The 19781-nt window shown below is 32.7% G+C and overlaps 2 protein-coding genes across 4 annotated transcripts; both read right to left on the reverse strand.

The window, feature by feature from the left end:
• Positions 1–4798: 4798 nt before the first annotated feature.
• On the reverse strand, positions 4799–12674 carry LOC102629964 (protein arginine N-methyltransferase 1.5). 3 transcript variants are annotated; one of them, XM_052439684.1, is made up of 24 exons: positions 12502–12672; positions 12209–12391; positions 11699–11819; positions 11317–11426; positions 11081–11170; positions 10942–11001; positions 10475–10554; positions 10299–10374; positions 10069–10155; positions 9518–9602; positions 9297–9388; positions 9187–9222; positions 8962–9108; positions 8773–8841; positions 8563–8616; positions 8364–8438; positions 7584–7676; positions 7389–7492; positions 6925–6973; positions 6760–6846; positions 6452–6557; positions 5780–5867; positions 5276–5369; positions 4799–5056 (listed from the first exon to the last, which is right to left on the reverse strand). In XM_052439684.1, exons 2-24 carry the CDS (start codon positions 12347–12349, stop codon positions 4973–4975), a joined length of 2028 nt encoding a protein of 675 aa, XP_052295644.1. In that variant the 5' UTR covers positions 12350–12391; positions 12502–12672; the 3' UTR covers positions 4799–4972. The 3 variants fall into 3 exon arrangements, 2 of the variants coding, with proteins under 2 accessions (XP_052295644.1, XP_006483663.2); XM_006483600.4 differs by having other exon boundaries at positions 8962–9030; positions 12502–12670; XR_008054143.1 differs by lacking the exon at positions 6452–6557 and having other exon boundaries at positions 5001–5056; positions 12502–12674.
• A 3332-nt stretch (positions 12675–16006) lies between these two features.
• On the reverse strand, positions 16007–17928 carry LOC102629692 (hypothetical protein). Its single transcript, XM_006483599.3, has 4 exons — positions 17753–17928; positions 17526–17645; positions 16961–17175; positions 16007–16498 (listed from the first exon to the last, which is right to left on the reverse strand). Exons 2-4 carry the CDS (start codon positions 17613–17615, stop codon positions 16207–16209), a joined length of 597 nt encoding a protein of 198 aa, XP_006483662.2. The 5' UTR covers positions 17616–17645; positions 17753–17928; the 3' UTR covers positions 16007–16206.
• Between the last annotated feature and the right edge of the window lie 1853 nt (positions 17929–19781).

The following is a 19781-nucleotide window of genomic DNA, read 5'->3' on the forward strand; positions in this document are numbered from 1 at the left end:
TAATTTTAGTTCAAGTCAATCGCATCAAGACAGTTTTTTGGGGATGGTTAAAATTGGGATAGTCTTGAAAACAAAAAATGAGGTGGTTTGATAGTAGTCGACGATGGCATTCTGATGGTCAAGTCAGATGAAAGTTTGAGAAGATAATTGGTTTTAGAGAAACTCTTGGATAAGAGAAAATTTGAGTATTTGTGGGAGAGAGAAATCTTGCCTTACTTATGGGACTGACTTGACCTTATAAAAAAGTGCTTCCAAGGACATCTTTATGTCTTTTTGAACACGTGACGCGCCATTATAAGTTGTTCTCCTCTCAAGTTGGTCTTGCAGAGTAATTTTGACAATTTACTTGCGTCCTTTGAGATCTTTAAGGTTGGACACCTTTCACCTGTGAGATTGTCCCCACTAACAGCATGCTTCAACCTCTGATTCTAATTGAGTTGAGGGAGTTGTTGACTTCACTGGTGATGGTTTAGGTAGCAGTGGACGTAATTCTGTCTTTTTTTCTTGGTGCATGTAATTGTTGGAGGGGCAGAAATTGTTTTAATGGTTTTCTATTGACACGTGACAACTTTAAGTATTTTAAGAGATATTTTTTACACTTTTAGGTTATGAAAGTGGCTTATACTCTCTTCTAATCTTAAATTTTTTTCTATTTCATTCTTGTCCTTTCAATTTCTTCTTCACATTTTATAAGGGCATATTAGATATGGAACTATTGCCCATATCACACTCTAATTGCATGATCCAAATTATACCAGCAACAAATCCCAATCAAAATCATTAGATTTCTTCAAAATCAAAGACATGCACTAATATAGTGCAATAATGCAGGGAAATGGGAAACCATCAGTGAAGTACATAAAAGCTAGATAATAGAGAGACGGAGCAGGCCTTGGACGGATGCCCATGCATCAAAAGACTCTCAAAAGTTTCAGTTCTTCTATTTAATTTAGTGTATTAGGTCTTGTTTGGGATTGAATTTGGGCAGTTATAGTTTAAAAATAATAGTATTAAAGTGTTTGGTAAATACTAGTTATTATAGTTTAGAAATTATGTTGATTTGATTTTATATTTATATGATAAAAAATATATTATATGTTTACTAATTTTATCAAGATTATTATTCAAAAATTATATTTAATATACTCTATTAATTTTTATTTTTATGATTACAATTTTTTTTAACAATAATTACAGTTTAAAAAGTACATCACATCAATACTATTTATAAATTGGGCAAAACTACTTTGCAACATGGGTTTGATACCCCTTTCTTTTGTCTTTTTCAAGGTCAATTACAATAAAATCCTATTATTGGTTATAAAAACAAAAAAACTAAAAGCTTTTAAATTTTCACACATTAGTCCTGCACCTAAAGATTTTCAATTGCATTAATGCTTTTGGAAGCCATGATTTATTTAGAATTCAAGCACTTATTCTCTTTATACACACAAACACTAGTAAATTAAAAGAAATTTTTTTGAAATATTTAAATTATTTTAAAGAAAAGAAAAGTAAGGAAATATTTAAATTATTTTCAAATAGAGTAATTGTTTAGAATTTTTTTACCCTTCTCCTAGTCAAGTTAATGAAAGATCTCAACCATATGGACGCATGCTAATAACTAATTAAACTGTTGGTGTGGAGTAACAAATATTAATTTGTTTAAGTGTGCAATTAAATTTATTCTTTTATTTAAGGACAAAAACTCAACCACAAATACAAACTTATTGTTCAAACAAACAAAAATTATTTTGCAAATTCATAAACTAACACTTTATTATTATTAGTAAATTAACATATTTTTACTACATAATTAAATAATTGATAATATGTTGAATAAATCTTATGTTACCAAAAAAAAAAATTAACTACATAGAATATCAAATTAAATTTATTTTCATATTTTGTACATTACATTTACTTGAGATAGTAAAATCTCTTGTGTTGGAATTAAAAAAATTATGGGGTTTGAACCTTGGTCACATGGGTGAGAGGAAACTGGTTGCCGTTATGTTAAATTAAAAAAATTAAATTTATATTTATCATTAATTATGGTTCGTAAATAATATACATAGTTTAACTATATAATAAACTAGTTAATTTGTTAATTAATAAGTAAATTTATTAATTTAAATAGATATTAATACATGTAAGAATAAGTCATTTAATTGGAAATCGAGTTCAATAGTGTAATATATATATAAATTATGGACTTTTATGTCATAATTATAAAACTTTTGATTTTTTTTTATTTTGCATGAACAAGAGGGGCCTTTAATGTTAATAACCTAAAATCATATCTAAGCCATTATGCAAGTTTTGCGTTGCATCCAACGGTGAATTTGAAAAAGACAAAAAATGGGGCACCAAACCCTAGAGGCAACGTAGCTGGACCCTTATAAATTATGAGTTTTTATCAAGTCTTCAAAGATTTGGAGTCTCAAATCTTATAAAGTTTAGTTATAATTAATCTATCAATTTAAAATCAATTTCCTGCTTTCAAATTATTTATTGTTATTCTATGCTTTGATTTTGCATGCATATTAATGTATTTCAAATATAAAAATATGAAATATGAAATCTGGCTATTGAAACGAATGATTAAAAACAATGGAGGTATTTTAACTGAAGCTGAACTTGATACCGAAGCTTTATTTATGAGTATCGATATTTTCATTTTCTCATTCCTTTTAATTCCCACTATTTTTCTTGGCAGCCAAACAAACAAATAGTTCCCTTTTGAAACCACGGCCACAAATATGAAAGCCCAGACAAGGATCTTCGAACAACAAAGTGCACTAAACGAACGGCGAAGCGGCGATTGCGTGCCGCTGGGCACCGGACGTACTGCATGCTGCAGTGCTGCGTCTGCGAAAGTCCCGTCACTGCATGAGCGGTGAAGATCGTGAAGGCCTTTGATTGGCAATTTTGATCAATGAACAATGAATGAAGTGGGTGTGATGGTGGTGGTGGGGGGCCGCTGCGTTTTAGTTGTTTTTTTTTTTTTTTGTAAATTTGTTTACCAAGTGCAGGTTTTAAAAATCAAAGCCTGGGTTTTTGGCACTCCTATTTCTCCTCATTTTTTTATTAACTACGAGTCAGCAATCCCTTTCAAACAAACGATTATTTTCCACATCTCAACCAAGACAAGAGACGATAACTTGAACTGAATATTTAGTTGACAATTGTGACGCAATCAACTGCATCTAAGGGATTAAATCATTTCTGCTACAAAGAAGCATTTGACTGTATATACTTTCTACCTTTTCTAAGGTCAGGATTTCTGAGTCGATCTGCTGCAGAATTAACTAATATTTCCTTTCACTCCGATACTTTGAACAATTCAAACTTTATTAAAAAACAAAAAAAACTCGTACCCTGTATCTGTACTCTTCCAGATCAAATAACCTGATATGCGATGAATACCATCGTAACATGAAATTTTCATTTTCAAATATATTAAGAAGAAAATATATATATCATAAATAGTATTAAAAAAAAATTAGGGCAAAGTATAGTTTCACAAAGTTTGAGAAAATAGTCACAAAGATCCTAAATTATTATTTTTTAATTACATGAGACTATTGCTCAAATTACAACTCAAAAATCAAATTATTACTGAGATCAACTTACATCAATCCTTATAGAACTCTCTTCAGATTTTAACCATCACTAATATTCAATGAATGTTTACTCCATAAGTATTTATTTAAGTTAGATAAGGGAGAAAACTACATTCACTCAATTATATAATATAATTAAGGAATGAAATACCCTCACATTACGCTTGTGGGGGTTCAATCTGCTGCCCTCCAAGTTGGAGAGTAGCAGTCCTAACCACTCGACATTTCTCCAAGTTTTTAAAAAGGGACACTAAGACTCGTTTTTTATTATAATAGCCTCTGAATCTAAATTTTTTTACCATAATAGCCTTTGAATATAATAACTAGAAAATTGACTTTAAAGTTTTTTATTAATACAAATTAATATAAATAATACAATCGATATAGTAGAATAATAATATTATATTATTTTTAACATTTAAAATAATTTTAAAATTTTAAATTATTATATTATTATATTATTAATTTTACAATTAAGAAAATACCACCCCACTAATAATATTAAAATTATTTTCATATAATATTCAAAGTAATTTTAATTTTAATTTATTTATTTCAATATTATGTTTCCATTTATTGTTAAAAATTACTTTAATATAATAAAATATGTCTAATAAATTGTTTTCATATTTTTAAATATTAAAATGATTTTAAAATGTATAATTATTACATATATTTTAATGTCATATTTCTATTATTATAAAATTTTAGGATCAATTCTTTTAGGTTTATAGAGTTAAAATGCATTATGATAAAAATAAAAATAAAAATAAAAATAAAAATCTTAGTGTTCCTTATTAAAATTTTAAGAATCTTTATGATCATTTTCCCAAACCATGAGGTTGTAGATATTCTCTTTTCTTAAAAATTAACTAAACTTTCAAGTCAGAAAAAAATATTTATCAAATATTTTAATATTATAACTTTTAAACTTGACTATAACTGTAGTTTAAACAAGGCATAAATTTGATTACATGCAAGGATTCAACAAGAAAATCATAACTACAGTCTGCACAGACGTTCAAGAAATGACATTGTTTCGAAGACATCAGTCAAACGCACGTGAAGAAAACTATTTGGCAGGAACTAAACAGCCCCGCATTTGGACATTGGAGAATTGGAGGTGCGTTATATCATACTTCAAGATGAGCCTAATAAATTGGAATAGTCACTGTAGTTGAAATCAAAGTCTGGATTAAATTTTACACTCTTTTTCTGTTCCTTAACAGCTGAACAGCTGAAAATCTGTTCTACTTCCTCTTGAAATGGCTATCTACTTTTATAAGGTTACAGCTTTCATACACCTGTGTCTGTAACTAGTGTTCTAACCTTTGAAAGAGGAAATGCTAAAGGCCAACCCAATACGAACGACCATTGCTGTTGTGAACAGGTGATGGATTGGGAGAAGCAACACACCATTCGTACCAAACCTGGAACATTCAGAGTCAGGGACGCTAAACGTTTAGAGCAAGATCAAACACTTCTAGTGCCCATGAAGAGCGCGAGATGCATTAAAAAGAGTGCTCAGGATGTCTTCTGTGCATTTGTTTTCCTCAATACAAAATAATATGGAAGTAAACTAATAAAGAAAATAAAGGAAAACAAGTGATGGTGCCAATAAATTCTAGACAGTATTAGGAACAATTTACCTTGGTAGAACCACAACAACGCCAAAAATGCACCTCAAGTGGAGAACCAGGTCGAATACATACCGGTGTCCTCAGTGGAAAAAATATTGCAAACCTGAACAGGAAAGAAACAAATATTCCTGAAGGAAAGAACAGTACCATCATATATCTGAGGTCCCTCTAAATTGCTCAGACCATTTACAAGCTTCATGTTCTATATTACAAATCTGATTACCTTTTATTTACAAGTTTACAACTCATTTTATCACGAGTTTGAAGTTACATTTTGAAAAGTATGAAGTTTCACAGAACAACTGCATCATGCTGGGGACCAAAAAAAACTTTATCCCAGTTACCATGCCGGAATTTGCAACCCAGTATCGAAGTAAGACTCAACAAAGCAAACAGAGGAGCTAGCACAACTACAACATGTTTATAAGATGCTATGCAATACTTAAGGAATGATGTGATGAACAAATGAATGCATACTTCAGACACAAGCACCAGGAGATTTTAGTGTCATACCAGCTGAACATGTTTGGTGTTGCCGTTGATGGCTCAATACCTAGATGCACATCTTTGTAAAGCATCGCATCAAAATAACCAGCGAACCCTATTAATCAGGTAAACAAAAATTTCATGCTCAAAATTTGCATTGGGGAATGAATTGTCTTTATATAGTATTTCTTATCAAGCAAATATATTGTTTCTCAAAGTAGACAAGCAACTAAATTATGTCATTATAGATGGATCAAATTTCAGCTTAGCATCAAGAATTTTTTTTCGGGTAGCCTTGTTTCCATTGCATGAATGCACTCCACTTATCTAACAGTTATACAATCAAATTCAATTGAAATGACATGGACTTGTTTATCTTTTGATAAAAGCCAACTCCAACCAAAATTATTTCAGTAGTACAATCAGTTTGAATTACAAAGCACCAAAAATCAATCATCAAAATTTTGCATAATCAAAATCGGTTAGAAATGTGGTATTTTTCAGAACATTATCTATTTATAAAATATAGAAATCTGGCAAAGAAATCATTCTTTGACAGAAGCCTGCACCAACCAACCTTTATTTCCAATAACAGCAATTTATGTTAGAAAATCTCATATTAAACACCATGAAGCATGATCGGTTTGAAAAATAGTCTTTCTAGAACATTAGTGCAAATGTGGCTTCATTACTACATACCATGCACCATGGATGACCCAGTATCACTAGGTATCTCAAACCTCAGCTTTTTGTAGCGCTGATTGCTCTTCTTAGTTGAGAAATTTGGATGAGTAAATGTAAAGACCTATTAACAAACAAGACATGAAATAACCAGCTGAAAAAAACTGAATTCAGGTTTTTAAGAGCAGAAAAGAGGTCTAATGATGACAACTAATCTTGTAATGCCTCAACAGAAAATTCAAAAGACTATAATAATCAATAATTACATTCAATAAGCTAAAGATTTATGATTACAGTTAGCAAGATGGATAGAACAAAAAACTCACAGGTTCGCAAGGAGCCAGCCTTGCTACACTGTGCACTTTGACAACATAAGCAGTTTCAAAGTGCACAACATCTTTATGAGACTTAACCTGCAATGCAAGTACACATTTAGATGAAAAAGAAATTGCTTCAAGGAGAGATACTTGAGCACAAAGACAAGGAATTACATCGTTGTGTAACTTTGAAGCTGTCACGGGTTGTATGAAACTGGTATACCTGAAAATGTCAATGATTGGAGAACTTTATTAATCAAAACAAATTTACACTAAACCATCATGTGCTCATTAACATCAAATGTTATATCGTTAAGCTCAAATACATTGCTCACCATATCACCAAGTCATGCCATGATAAAGAAATTAATTCAACAATAATTAGGAGAGTAATCTATACAGTAATGACATAAATTCATAATTCATTCCAAAGACTGAAGCAGTAGTGTAAAGGGTTCAGCTCTAACAGCAATATAAATCACAATCATCCTGAAAATGATTCAGGTATAAAAATGTGGGAACACTCTTGATTAGAAATAATCTAATCTCAGTAGCAACTATAAATACCCCTGGTATAATTTCACAAGCCTCTATTCAGAGAAACAATAGCAATAATATGTGAAAGAAGATACACTTACGAGGATGGTATTGAGATCCCGTCTTGCTTTAAAAATCGTTGGGCTCCGTCCAAGCATTCAGGAGACAGCTCATTGTCACCAAAAGAACCAAGCAACTCACTGACCTAAAGGCAGATATGGCAAACGTAAGGAAACAAACATGCAGGAAGTAGAAGAAAATTAAGAAACAAATTAACCAAATCAAAGTTCGTGTACCAAAATGTCAGCTTTCTCAGGAGCATCCCAACAACGCATGTCACAAGAGACTATGGTCACCGTTTTCTCCCAACCCTCCAATCTAACCAAACTCTGCCCCAAAAAGCACTTTGTTACCTCTTAAATACAAGGAAAAATGAAAAAGAATGGTAGGGTATACTTTTAATTGGGGAACTAAAAAAGAAACACCCTCAAAAAAGCAGTTCAAAATTTTGCAATATTCTTTTGGCCGTGAATTCATTGCCAGTTCAATATTACAGACAAATGTACATCCATGTCACACAAATAGAAAGAAAGAGAGAGATTGGTCATTCTCAGGAATGACGGCAGGAAGTCAAGGTGAATTAAGCCTCAATGAATAAGTTAAAACATGGAATCCAAACAAAGGTTTATTGCGGATAAAAAGGACAGGGAAGAAAAGTATCTTTTGATTACTAGCAAAACATATGATCTTCGCTATCAAGAATGTTAATGCAAAGTAGGCATGAGGAACTGTAGAATATTATTGTCAATTGACCTATGATAAATAATTATGAATTAAGATCATTCTAAGATTTTGTGCACTTAAATGAAAAAATTGATTTTATTAGGAAGTCAGAGACCCACGTGGTATCTTATCAATAAGGAAAGGGCTTCTGGAATCTAAGATTAACCAGGCAACAAATAATTAAACATAATCCAATTTTCGTGCACCAATATTCCAATATGCAAATGCCCTCTGCCACTTTTGGGACACATTATGTTGGCTACTGAAGCATAATTACACAGTTTGCAACACACATGAAGAGTAACAACTGCATTTGGATTTTTCTCCACAGCATAAATTTTCAGTTTGCGTCCTGTTTCTTCAGCTGCCTATATACAAACAGAAAGAAAAGAAAAAAAGGGTCCAGTCAAAGTAAAGTTGATACATGTAGCATGATTCTCAAAACAAACAAACTAGTTGACATCCCATTATAAAGAAGCTGCAGGGAGAAACCTGCAATGATGCCCTAACAAGAGGTCCTCGCCCTGCTCCTACAACCATCAGTACCTTGCCACATTTAAAAGTACACCAATGTCATGAAATTCGCATATCCCATGGCATCAAGTTTTGAGAAACACCTATGTGTGTGCAATATCTTAGACTATGAACTAAAAATACAGATAATTGAAAAAAGGGTGTCACCGATATGTGTGGGTAGCTTACAGTGGTTAAAGAAGATGCTTCTTCATCGGGAACCCTGTCCACCAAGGCGTTACCAATAGCTCTTTGGTACTAGCAAAATACAAGTACATGCATACTGATCAGAATGAAAAAAAAAAGAAAAAAAAAAAAGAAAAGAACAAGTTGTCTTTAGAAGAATAGTACTTCCAACAGTCACTAAAATAATCCAACCTGGATATATTTTACTGAGTCTTTCTCAAATGTCTCATATGTTTGAGCCTCTAGATTGTCCATAAGAGGCTGGAATGACAGGTAGTAGTTAGAAAATTCTATGGTGCAAAATTCATCAGAAATAATGTGGAACAGTGGATTATGTCCCTGGTAGAGGCAAAAATTTAACAAGAAAAAATAGTCAAAAAACACTAATAAAAGGGAGCAGAAGCAAAGAACACTCACCTGCAATGGAGACTGTAAAAAATCCCTGTAACTGAGCTGCCATTAGAAAATACAGGGGTCAGAAGAAGACAATAAAATGAAAGACGTCACAGCCCAATCCAGAATTGTACCTCAAAACGTTCTTGCTCTGGAAGGGGATCCATCCTTTGATAGAGGTAAGCAATATAGTCCAAATATGGCCTCAGGGAATGTCTCTGAGAGCCTGATGGCAATAACACATGAAAAATTTGTGATTTCAATGTAGCATTACTAAATACAACTGTTTTAAATCACTTAAGAAGTATTGACAGCCAGACACTACTTCAGCATAGATAGGAACTTAGGAACTTACTCTCAACATTAGTACCAGTATGGTCTAAAGCAGAATCCAAGCTCACACTGGGAACACCATTGTTAAGTTTTCCTGAAATAACTACCTAAAAATACATTCCGAAGGAAAATAATTAGTAAACTGGCAACTGGCAATAAGAAACATCATAGAAAACAACTGTTAAAAAATTACAGGAAACCAAATAACTACTTCAGTGTACGGTCATTCTTGATGAAATAAGAACCACATTGATAACACAATCATAAAGAAATCACAAACAATAAGCCTTCCATACTAATGTTCAGCGCTAGCAAGAGACTCCATTGAAAAATTGTTAAACCACTGCGTTCTGCTTAAATAGCATTGGAAACAAAAACCAATTGCCAGAGATTCTCCAGAAATGTTATGAAGAATTTTTTTTTTCCAATAAAATTACTTTAAGAAATTTATAAGAATAATCAGTCAAGAGAATCATTAAGATACATGCTCACATGTAATAGGAATAAAAAATTAAAAGAAAAAGAAAATTAATTGAACAAATTGATGTCGAAGCATCCCTGTAATTCATATACCTGTATAGAATGGTTAAGAAACCCAGTAATGAGCTTCTGGTGGTGCCGAGACAGGCATGGATAACCCCGTGCATTGGTTAGAAAAGACTGCAAAATTAAGAATCACATCTTTGAATAACCGAGCAAAGACACACTAAAAATTGTCTTTGTATAGCCAGGCATCGCCAATGGAGGATGCAATTAATTTAGAATTTTATGAACACAATAATAAAAAACTCAAGATATATTACATCAGTATGAATTATGGCAGCTCTAACAGGCTCACCAAACCATCGTCCAAGTGAGTTTGCTGAAGGCAGTGAGCTCCTAGTGAAAAAAAGTCCATTGCATTAAACATGAGTATATAAAAAACATATCTGGTCAAATGAAAAGTAAAAATCAATGGATCATAGTCTATTCAACTTACAGAACATCAAGGGCAACTGACAGCTGACTGTGATGTTCACAGAGAAGACGAAATGAATTCCAGAGTTCCCAGGAATCACCCTACAAGTAAGAACAAAAGTTAAAAGGATAAAGTAAGCATCTTCAGAACACGTCATGACAAATTGCTAGTCCTAGGCATATTCCTTTATAAATGAAATGAATAACTTGACTCATCATGAGATTCTGTTAGGTATAAGTACAAAAAGAGACTATGTCATTAACAATTCAATAAATACCAGTTCTATACCCAAATATTTCATTTCCAAATCCACATTGTCAAAAGATTACTTCTGAGTAGAATCAGGAAACCAATAACTGTTCCATCACAAAAATGTATGTATATCCATATAATATGACATATCATATATTAGACACCCGCACGCGGCTGTACACATGTATGCTAAATATCCTCCATGATAAGATTTGAGCATAAGTGACTGTACTCACCGAAGGAATAAAGTCCATAGTATCATCATCATTCTTCACCAATGGAATCCTAAGCCACAACTTTAAATAGAGATAATAATGAGAAAAGAAATAGAAAGAAAAATTGCATTAAAAGAAATAAAGGGAAAACCATAAGCACCTGCATGTTGTTTAGGCTCTGAAGAATCTGATTCACGCACCTAGCATAATTAGCACATGATGCTCCCTTAGGAGAAGGAAGAAGGCAAGCCTGCAACAGCAAAACCATAAGCTCTTAAAAGAAGTAGGCAGAGACTTTCCTTGCAAGGACAATTTTCATTTTTCAAGTATAGCATAAGAAATCAACTGAAACCTACTGACAACAAAAAGCAACAAAATCATAATAAAAGTGCAGACCTGCAGTGAAAGATGGGAAGCCCATGAAATTTCTTGCTTCAAAGTAGTTTCAGAATCCATCCGCAGGATCTCGTCTTCTGAATCCAAGTCAATCCACGAACTAATTTTTCCTGAGTAGATTCAAGAATCAACTGAGAGAGTTCACACTTTACCAAAGCCACTTTAAGGCAATGAGAATGCACACAAAGATAAAAATAATTCAGTGATATTATATGTCAGACACACAATAATATCATTATTCCAAGTTGAATACACACCAATAGTTAAGTCAAACAAAAGCACAAGACCAAAGGAAATTGAGACAACGAATGAAAAAAAAAATGTTAGAAAGACCATAAGGGAACATAATTAAGAGAGAAATGAGGTATAGAACAGTTCCTACCCACAACGTGACTACTCCATTGGGAAGGGCTCAGGACTAAGTCAGAGCCAGCAAAGGACAGAACATGTGATCCACCACCAATGTCTTTTTCCATCAAGCTTGGCCGATAATTGGGATCCATCTGTGTCATCAGGTTTTAAAGCATTAATAGTGCCAGTAAGAATTCAAATATGCAACTGCCTCAGGTGGGAATGTGAATGCAAAAGGTTTGTGAGTCGCAACATAAAAGCAAATGCAAAAACAAAGAAAATCAATAATGCTGTAACTGCATACAAATGAAGCAGGGCATGCTGTGCTTCTGCTTCACCACAGAAGAGAAGAGAAGAGAAGTAGGCAATTAACAAGTTATTGTAGGTGACTATATTGCCATTGAAATGAGACAGAGACATGCGATACCAAATTATGTGAATGCTTACCTAAGTCGCCCTAATGAAACATTTAAAAAAAAAGAAAGCAAAGACGAATTGCAAGAAAGAGTAAAAGAGGAGAAGAGTAGAAAAAAGAACGAACCAAGGTAGCAACGACAAAATCAAAGCCTCCAGAGGAAAGATTGAAGGATAAAAGGTGAGGCATGTCATCGTTGAAGTCGGTCTCAACTCCACAGTATCTGGATTCGCTCTTATCCCATCCTCCTCTCTCACCTAGCGCCATCTTTCTCTGATGATCTTTCTTTCTTTCTTCTTCAATATTCAATAAGACGACTACACTACTACGAGTACTGCTCAAGCTTCTCAAATCAATCAAAGATGCAAAGTACAAGGGTTTTGTAACTTATAATAATAATAAGTTACTTTGTGGTATATTAGTAGTAGTATTAGACTACCAGTGAGTGTTGTAAACTGTTGGATGGATCGACTTGGACTAAACGAGAAGTGATGGCAATTATTTTATAAACCCGACAACAGAAAGAAGCAAAGTACAAGGGTTTTGATAGGGTTTTCACTTTTCACTCCACCTTGGTTACTTACCATTCATTCCCGTGCTGTGCTGCTTAGCCGTTAAGTGTAAGGCTCTCGATCTGTGTACATGTTCGAGTAGTATAAACTTTAAGTAAATAAGATTAATTTTAATCGTATTGAAATATCAAATTACAGATATAACTTATTTTTTAATTGTATCGAATAATTTAATACAAAAAATTAAAAAATAATTTAAAAAATAATAAACATATTAATATTATTCTTAAATTAGGTCATATATATAAGTTTACATGACATTAATATAGTACTGATAGGTTTATAACACATTATGAATATGAAAAGAATAATCAATTTAGTATTTAGCATATATATTAATTATTTTTTAATAATAATGTTGGAATATATACTTTTGGGAAGTGACAAATGTAAAAAATAATAGTAGTAACGGTAGAACTTTACTGTATGAGTAATGTGTTTACTATTCTGTATGTAAAAAGAAAATAACAATAATAGATAAACTGCAGAAAAATAATATGTACTTCAAGGCACGTTACAAATATCGTTTTCCTTAAGGTGTTATTTGTCCCACCAATTGAGTGATGAACATGGATTAAGCAAATATGACTCTAAGATACAATGAATCACTTATTTATTTGTTTTCTTCTCCTCTCGCTTAAGCAAATATTTTAATTCTAGGCTTCAGAGTGACAGAATTCAAACATTTGTTTGAAGTTCGCGAGAATAGTGAGGTTATGCTGCTAACACTATTTGCTATTACAAGAACTTTTTCTTTTTCTTAAAACTTACAACGAAATGGGTTAATCCTTTTATTGTACTTGTATAAAAACACTCGACGCTATGATACTATATTAATTAAATTAAGTTCAAGAAGAGGACTTAAAAGGTGGACAAAAAATGAGTTAGAGAAAGAGACTATTTGAACCCAATAAAATACTCATTAAATTTATATTTTAATTAAATTTTATATTATTAAAAGATTCATAATATAAATTATCATTAAGGGCAAAATAATATATTAAAGAAAAAATTTTACTTTCTATATCACTGTTGAATCCATCCACAAAATTGTTCGCAATGAATTATAAACACTCATTTTTTTCCATAAACCCCAAAATTTCCAATTAGTATCAAACAAATTTAGATTAATCTCCAGTTGTTAAAGCTCCACCAAATGCATAAATGTTTCCTCAAATAAGTTCGACCAAAAACTGACAGCATAGGTCACAAAAAAAAAAAAAAGGGGAGCTCCAAGTAGATTAATTGCCCACAAACTAATAAGCCTTTAGCCAGTTATCTTGACAAGTTATTTCAACTTCTATTTTGATATCATTTGCAAATTAAAGCAAGAAAAAACTAGAGAAAAGCAGAAAAGTTTCTTCACTATTCGAATTTGTTTGCACAACTAAAAAGTTAACCATAATATTGAAATTAGTTTTACTAAATTCTACATTCAATTCTATACGGACAAATATTTGGTAGCTTGATATCAAACCTGTAAATTGAAATCGGTATGCAAATTGGAAATAGTTTTAAATTGTAGCGAGTTTGTTTGGTAAAAAAAAAAGGGTCAAAAATAAGAATTTAATATTAAAGGGCATATTTAGCATTTAAATGCCTTTATTGAGTAAAATCATCATTTTTAAATTTTAATATTGAATTTATTTAGATAATGGGTGTAAAAAATATTTCAATGAGTTCAAATATCTGTACCGAGAGAATGTCTTTTATTTTAATTTTCTTTGGTTAAGTTGAAAGTTTGAAGAGGTGGGGTTTTTCAAGGACTTCTAAGGGGTGTTAGAAGCACGACTCCGATATTTATCTATAACGTCTTCCTCCCACAAAGTTCCTTGATGCTCCTATAGGAATGTTCCTTATCACCATCATCACCGTTCCTCAACATGCCTATAACTTGTCTAATTTTAGCTTATCCATATTTGATAACGATCAGTCTTAAACATCCATATAAAACGAACGATTTTATCTGCTCATTTGGTTTGTGCTTATGGTTGGTGACATAACATGTACAGAGCCGCCGTCTGAAAACTGATACTTTCAATCTGCTAAAGAGACAAGACAATGCAACACCCATCATAATTTTCCTTGTAACTCTCAACATATACTGATCGATACACATAAGATTCGTTTACTCCTGCTTTCCTAGTAATAATGACGATAATGTATAGGGATGGAAAAACCCGGGTCCGGTTCTGGGTTCGGCCTTCCCGGTTCCGGACCCGGATGTCATTTTCTTTTTACCGGACCCGCATATAACCCGGATTTTTTACATGCGGGTCCGGTCCGGGTTCAACCCGGAAAAATTAAGGGTTCCGGATTCCGGGTTTGAAACCCGGATTGTCTTTTGAATTATGATTAAAAAATGAAAAAAAAAATTGGAAACTACAATTCAATCACAAATTAAAACCGATTAACCTTTTTTTCCGTGAAATTCAGGCAGGTACACAAGATAGATCTTAATATGAAGGCGTTGCAAATACTACCAACAAAATTCAATAAATTAATAACCTAATATAGGAAGTGGATGCACGAAAATTACAGTTAATTTTGAATTGTAATGGCATCAAAGACCGTGGCCCACCCAAATCCACCATGCAATGCCATCAAAGACAGCCCCCACCATGGAATATGACAAACGAGAAGCACAGGGGGGCTTAGAGGTGGAAGCTAATCCAGGCGATTTTGCAACAGTTGAACGATTGAGAAGGAATGGTGGTCGCAGCAGTGCAGAGAAGAGGAACACAGCAACTGATGATGATAATGAACACAGAGAAGAGAAAATGGCCGAAGTGATGACGACGACGACTTGATTTGATGAAGAGAAAAGGAAATATGGTTGGCGGCCGGCGGATGTGAGATTTGAGAAGAGGAATGCGAATTGCAAAATTAGGGCCGGCTGTGCGCATTATTATTTCCTTCCTTTCTTTTCTATTTATATTAAAAATTATTAAAAATTTAATATTAAAATGAAAGATATCCGGGTCCGGGTTTCGGATATACGGGTTCACCTAAACCCTGACCCGGACCGAATATCATCCGGGTTCATAAAATCAAATCCGGATCCGCATTTTATATAACTGCAATACGGGTTCAACCCGGACCGGATTATCCGGGTTCGATCCGGGTCCGGGTTATTCTTCCATCCCTAATAATGTAGCACGTTGCAACCATATTTTCATAAGTGCTTAATTAATACAGGGAGGTTTTTCACCTTTATTCTTTTGTAGATAAACCAGCAGCACTGCTTATTAATGGATAGCACAAGTTCTATACAGTTAGCAAGTTCACAAGGTTAAAAAGCTGCGACCACAAGTATATAGAAGAGATTAAATTATTATGCATTCCATGGAAATTAAACTGAAAAATCATTATTATCATACATGCATGCAAAACCAAAATATTAAACAGTACTAGTAAAAAATATTTACAGTAACATAATGCCATATCCATAAAAGTTGCTTGACAATCACAGCTGACAACCAAATTAAAAGCATGAAAATTACATGGGGCATTCATCAAGAGATTTTCATTGCCAAATTTATAATATATAAGTCAGGGGCTGCCCTTCAAATGATCTGGTTCATCATACTCTCCCGTGAGCTGCACACCTTTATGGCTTGATTCTAATTCTTCAAAGTAATCCTCCCGAGCATTGTCAGCTAGCATAAGTGCAACTAACCAGAAGAGAGATGAATCGAGGGAAACAAATGCACCCCCACCAAGAAGACCAGTCTTAGCAGTTAGGCACTGTGCCTGAGGATTTGAATGTACCTTGCGGCTCAAATGAATTTGCTCTGTGATTGTTGGCCACAACAGCAGTGTTGCTGCTAATCCACCCGTAAACCTATCAAAGTTGGTGTACACATAAGAAGCAGTAAGTCTACAGCATTAGAGCAACAGGACTTAGATCCACACAGATATTTTCTATAGGCAAGAAAATCTATGATAAGACAGCAAACAGCATTAAGGCAGCCTCTGTCTGTTTGTATTAGATTTTTTGGCAGCTAAGCTACCCACCAAGGAGCATGCGTTTGGTAAAAACTTGCAGCTAGGGATTGGCCTTCAGCAGAATTGCATCCACAGCTTGTTTATTGAAAAAATAAGCTCTTAAAATGTTAACAAATTACTTTTACTTCACAGCCTGTGACAGCTAGAACTTTTTATTCTAGCATAGTACCACAATACCTATCCAAACAAACCTAATCTAACGCTAAGATTGATCCATAACAGAATACGTATGCTAAGATTGATCCATAACTAAAAATAAAAAATAAAAAGGCAGATAGGGGAAAGAAATTAAGCTTACACAGCAATGTTGAAGAAGACGGTGAAAGAAGTACTCCGGAAGAAAACAGAATGAGGAACAGATCTTCCTTTGTAAGGGTAAAACAAGGACAGATAGCCGGCCACAATAGAAGCAACGAGAAAAGCAGCAGACAGGTAACCCAAGACAACACTCGGATCAGATGGATATTTGCAAATAACTCCACCTTTCAAAGGTATCGGAGTTCCCGATGCAGGCTAAAATCACCAGACAATAAATCAAATCAATAAAGTTAGAGAACAATCATATAAAGTATATAATAATATACACAAACACTCGCAGTTGTTTGTTCCACGAGGATGATAGAAATAAACTAAACTGACCTGTTAGTCTCTAAACTTTAAATTTTACAGACCTTGATATAACAATTGAAACTAAACAATCTCAACAAACATACACATGCAAAGTGAGAAACTGACCCACTATATAAACGTTCATGTCTCAGTTTCTAACAAAGTATAATCAGACTATTTCACCATGTTTGCTTAATCAAAAACAGTTATTAATATTTCACTAACGAAGAAAAGAAAAAGAAAATAGCGAGTACCTTCTTATTTTCAGCAATTACACCAAATATGAATGACAAAGTACCGAGAGTACCGACAATAAGAGACATCTGCTTCATTGTTATAGCCATCGCGGAGACCGGAATTCAACGATCGATGCTCTACAATAACGATAATAAATTTTATTTATTTATTCATTTATTATTTTTAAAAAATAATAATTAATGCGATTACAAATTTAAACAGAATCGAAAAGAGGAAGAGGTACCTGGAAGGGGAAACTATGAAATTGATGATGAAGAAAAAGAGAAGGAACTCTTTTTTTCTGAATCAAACTCTAGTTTTTATCCCTCCCTCGTGACAGACTCACTCAGAGCATGAAAAGAAATAAACTGAGGAAAAGAGGTTGATATACACTCCGACTCTAGCTCAGATTCAGAAAAGTCTCCCCTCGAATCACTCCTTATCCTTAGGGGAATCTACCTGTATTTTTTTTAATTGACCTTTTTGTCCTCGCTCACATTCCCCGTAATCACGCCTACGTTCTTTTTCTTTTTTCTCTTTTCTCTTTTTTAATTTCTGGGGGTTAAGAGGTAATTAACAAGACATTGTTGTTATAGTAATAACAGGTCAGTTACACCCATTATTTACTAATAATATATAATGTTTGATATCGAGTGGATCTCTCGAATCACAGCCTTAATACGCTATGGTGAGATTTGAGTTGGTAACTAAATTAAATTTCAGATGAGCTGTGTCATTCTTTGAAACTTTACCTTGTTTTAAACGGAGCAAAGAGCAATGCCAATGCATTCATCTAATAATAATTCTAATCGGACGATAATTAATACACGAAGGAAACGAGGTAAGAAGATATTATAGTAGGTTAGGCTTGTTGTAAATGTTTTGTCATGCCTTTAAATATCAATTTTGCAAAATTCCAAAGGCTTAAAATAGAGGAATGAGTCCAAAATAATAGCACACGTCTTAAGCGGCACGCCATCGCCATGCCAGCTTATGCCTTTTTTTTATTAAGATCGGTCCGTCTTTAATAAATAAATAAATAAATAAATAATATCCCGTCCTTGGATTTTTGGTTCGTGGTTCCCCATACTTGTCAGCTGTGATAAGTTTTTATCGCTTTATTTATGGCACCTTTACTAAACCAAAATTGAAATTTGTTGGAAATAAAATGGAAAGAAATAATAAATTATTTATTTGAGTTATAAAAATTAAAATCGAAATGAATTGTTTTGTGTTTTCGTTGATGTGTTAACTTTGTATTGAAATCGTAATAGATTATTTTAAATTATTAAAACATTTTTTATTAATTGTCGTCATAATATTACTTGTATATATTATAATAATAATAATAATAACATTAATGGTATTAAATTTACTAGTTATTGTTATTATTTCGTTAAAAATAAAGGGCCTATTTATAAATAAGATAAAATTTTTGGATATTTTCATAAATTCTACACAAAAAAGCCTGGCTCGGCCCAACCCATTCCTACAGGCTTTGGCCCGGGTTTCACACATGAGGGCTTAGACAAGGGTTTAGGAAAAAAAGCTTGGACCAAACTCGAGTCCTTTATTTTTTAAAAAATAAATTTATAAATTAGAATAATAAATTTAAATTTGAAAAATAATAGAAAAAAGTAAGCTAAAATTCTTAATTTATATATTAATAATGAATCAAAAAACTTAAAATTATAATACTAAACTCTCTTTTAAGTGTTAATTAGTTAAGAGAATGCTTGAATTAGAAAATCAAGTATTAAAATATTAAATTTCTAAACTTTTATTTTCTTTATTTATTATTTTTATTTTGAAATATTTATTTTTTTAATTCATTATTGGTTATAACAACTTGATTATTATTAACTCATTTCAAGTTTACAACAATTTTAAAAAAAAATTAAAAATTTATGTAAAAACTCAAGCCCAGCCCAAGCCAGCCCAGGCTCAGCCCTTGCACTTCTTATCTAATGGGCTTGGACTTGAAAAAGTTTAGCCCAAGCTCTTAATTTGCCAACCTTAAATCCTGCTTATAGGAAGTATTTTATTGACCTTTGCATGTGTGAAGCAAACAATGAAAATAAATCTAAGGTAAACTTAAAGGGTGTTGCTTGGAATACAATTTCTTAGGAACTATGAGAAAATCTATTACTCGAAACTTAAAATTATGTGAGATTATATGAAAAGATAATGGCTCACATGGTTGGAATTAACAATGACAACAAAACATGGTTAAAATTCTAGTGCTTATACTTTTGATTGGGCACTAAGATGGG

This window comes from Citrus sinensis, chromosome 1 (assembly GCF_022201045.2).
Source record: "Citrus sinensis cultivar Valencia sweet orange chromosome 1, DVS_A1.0, whole genome shotgun sequence".
Classification (NCBI taxonomy): Eukaryota; Viridiplantae; Streptophyta; class Magnoliopsida; order Sapindales; family Rutaceae; genus Citrus; species Citrus sinensis.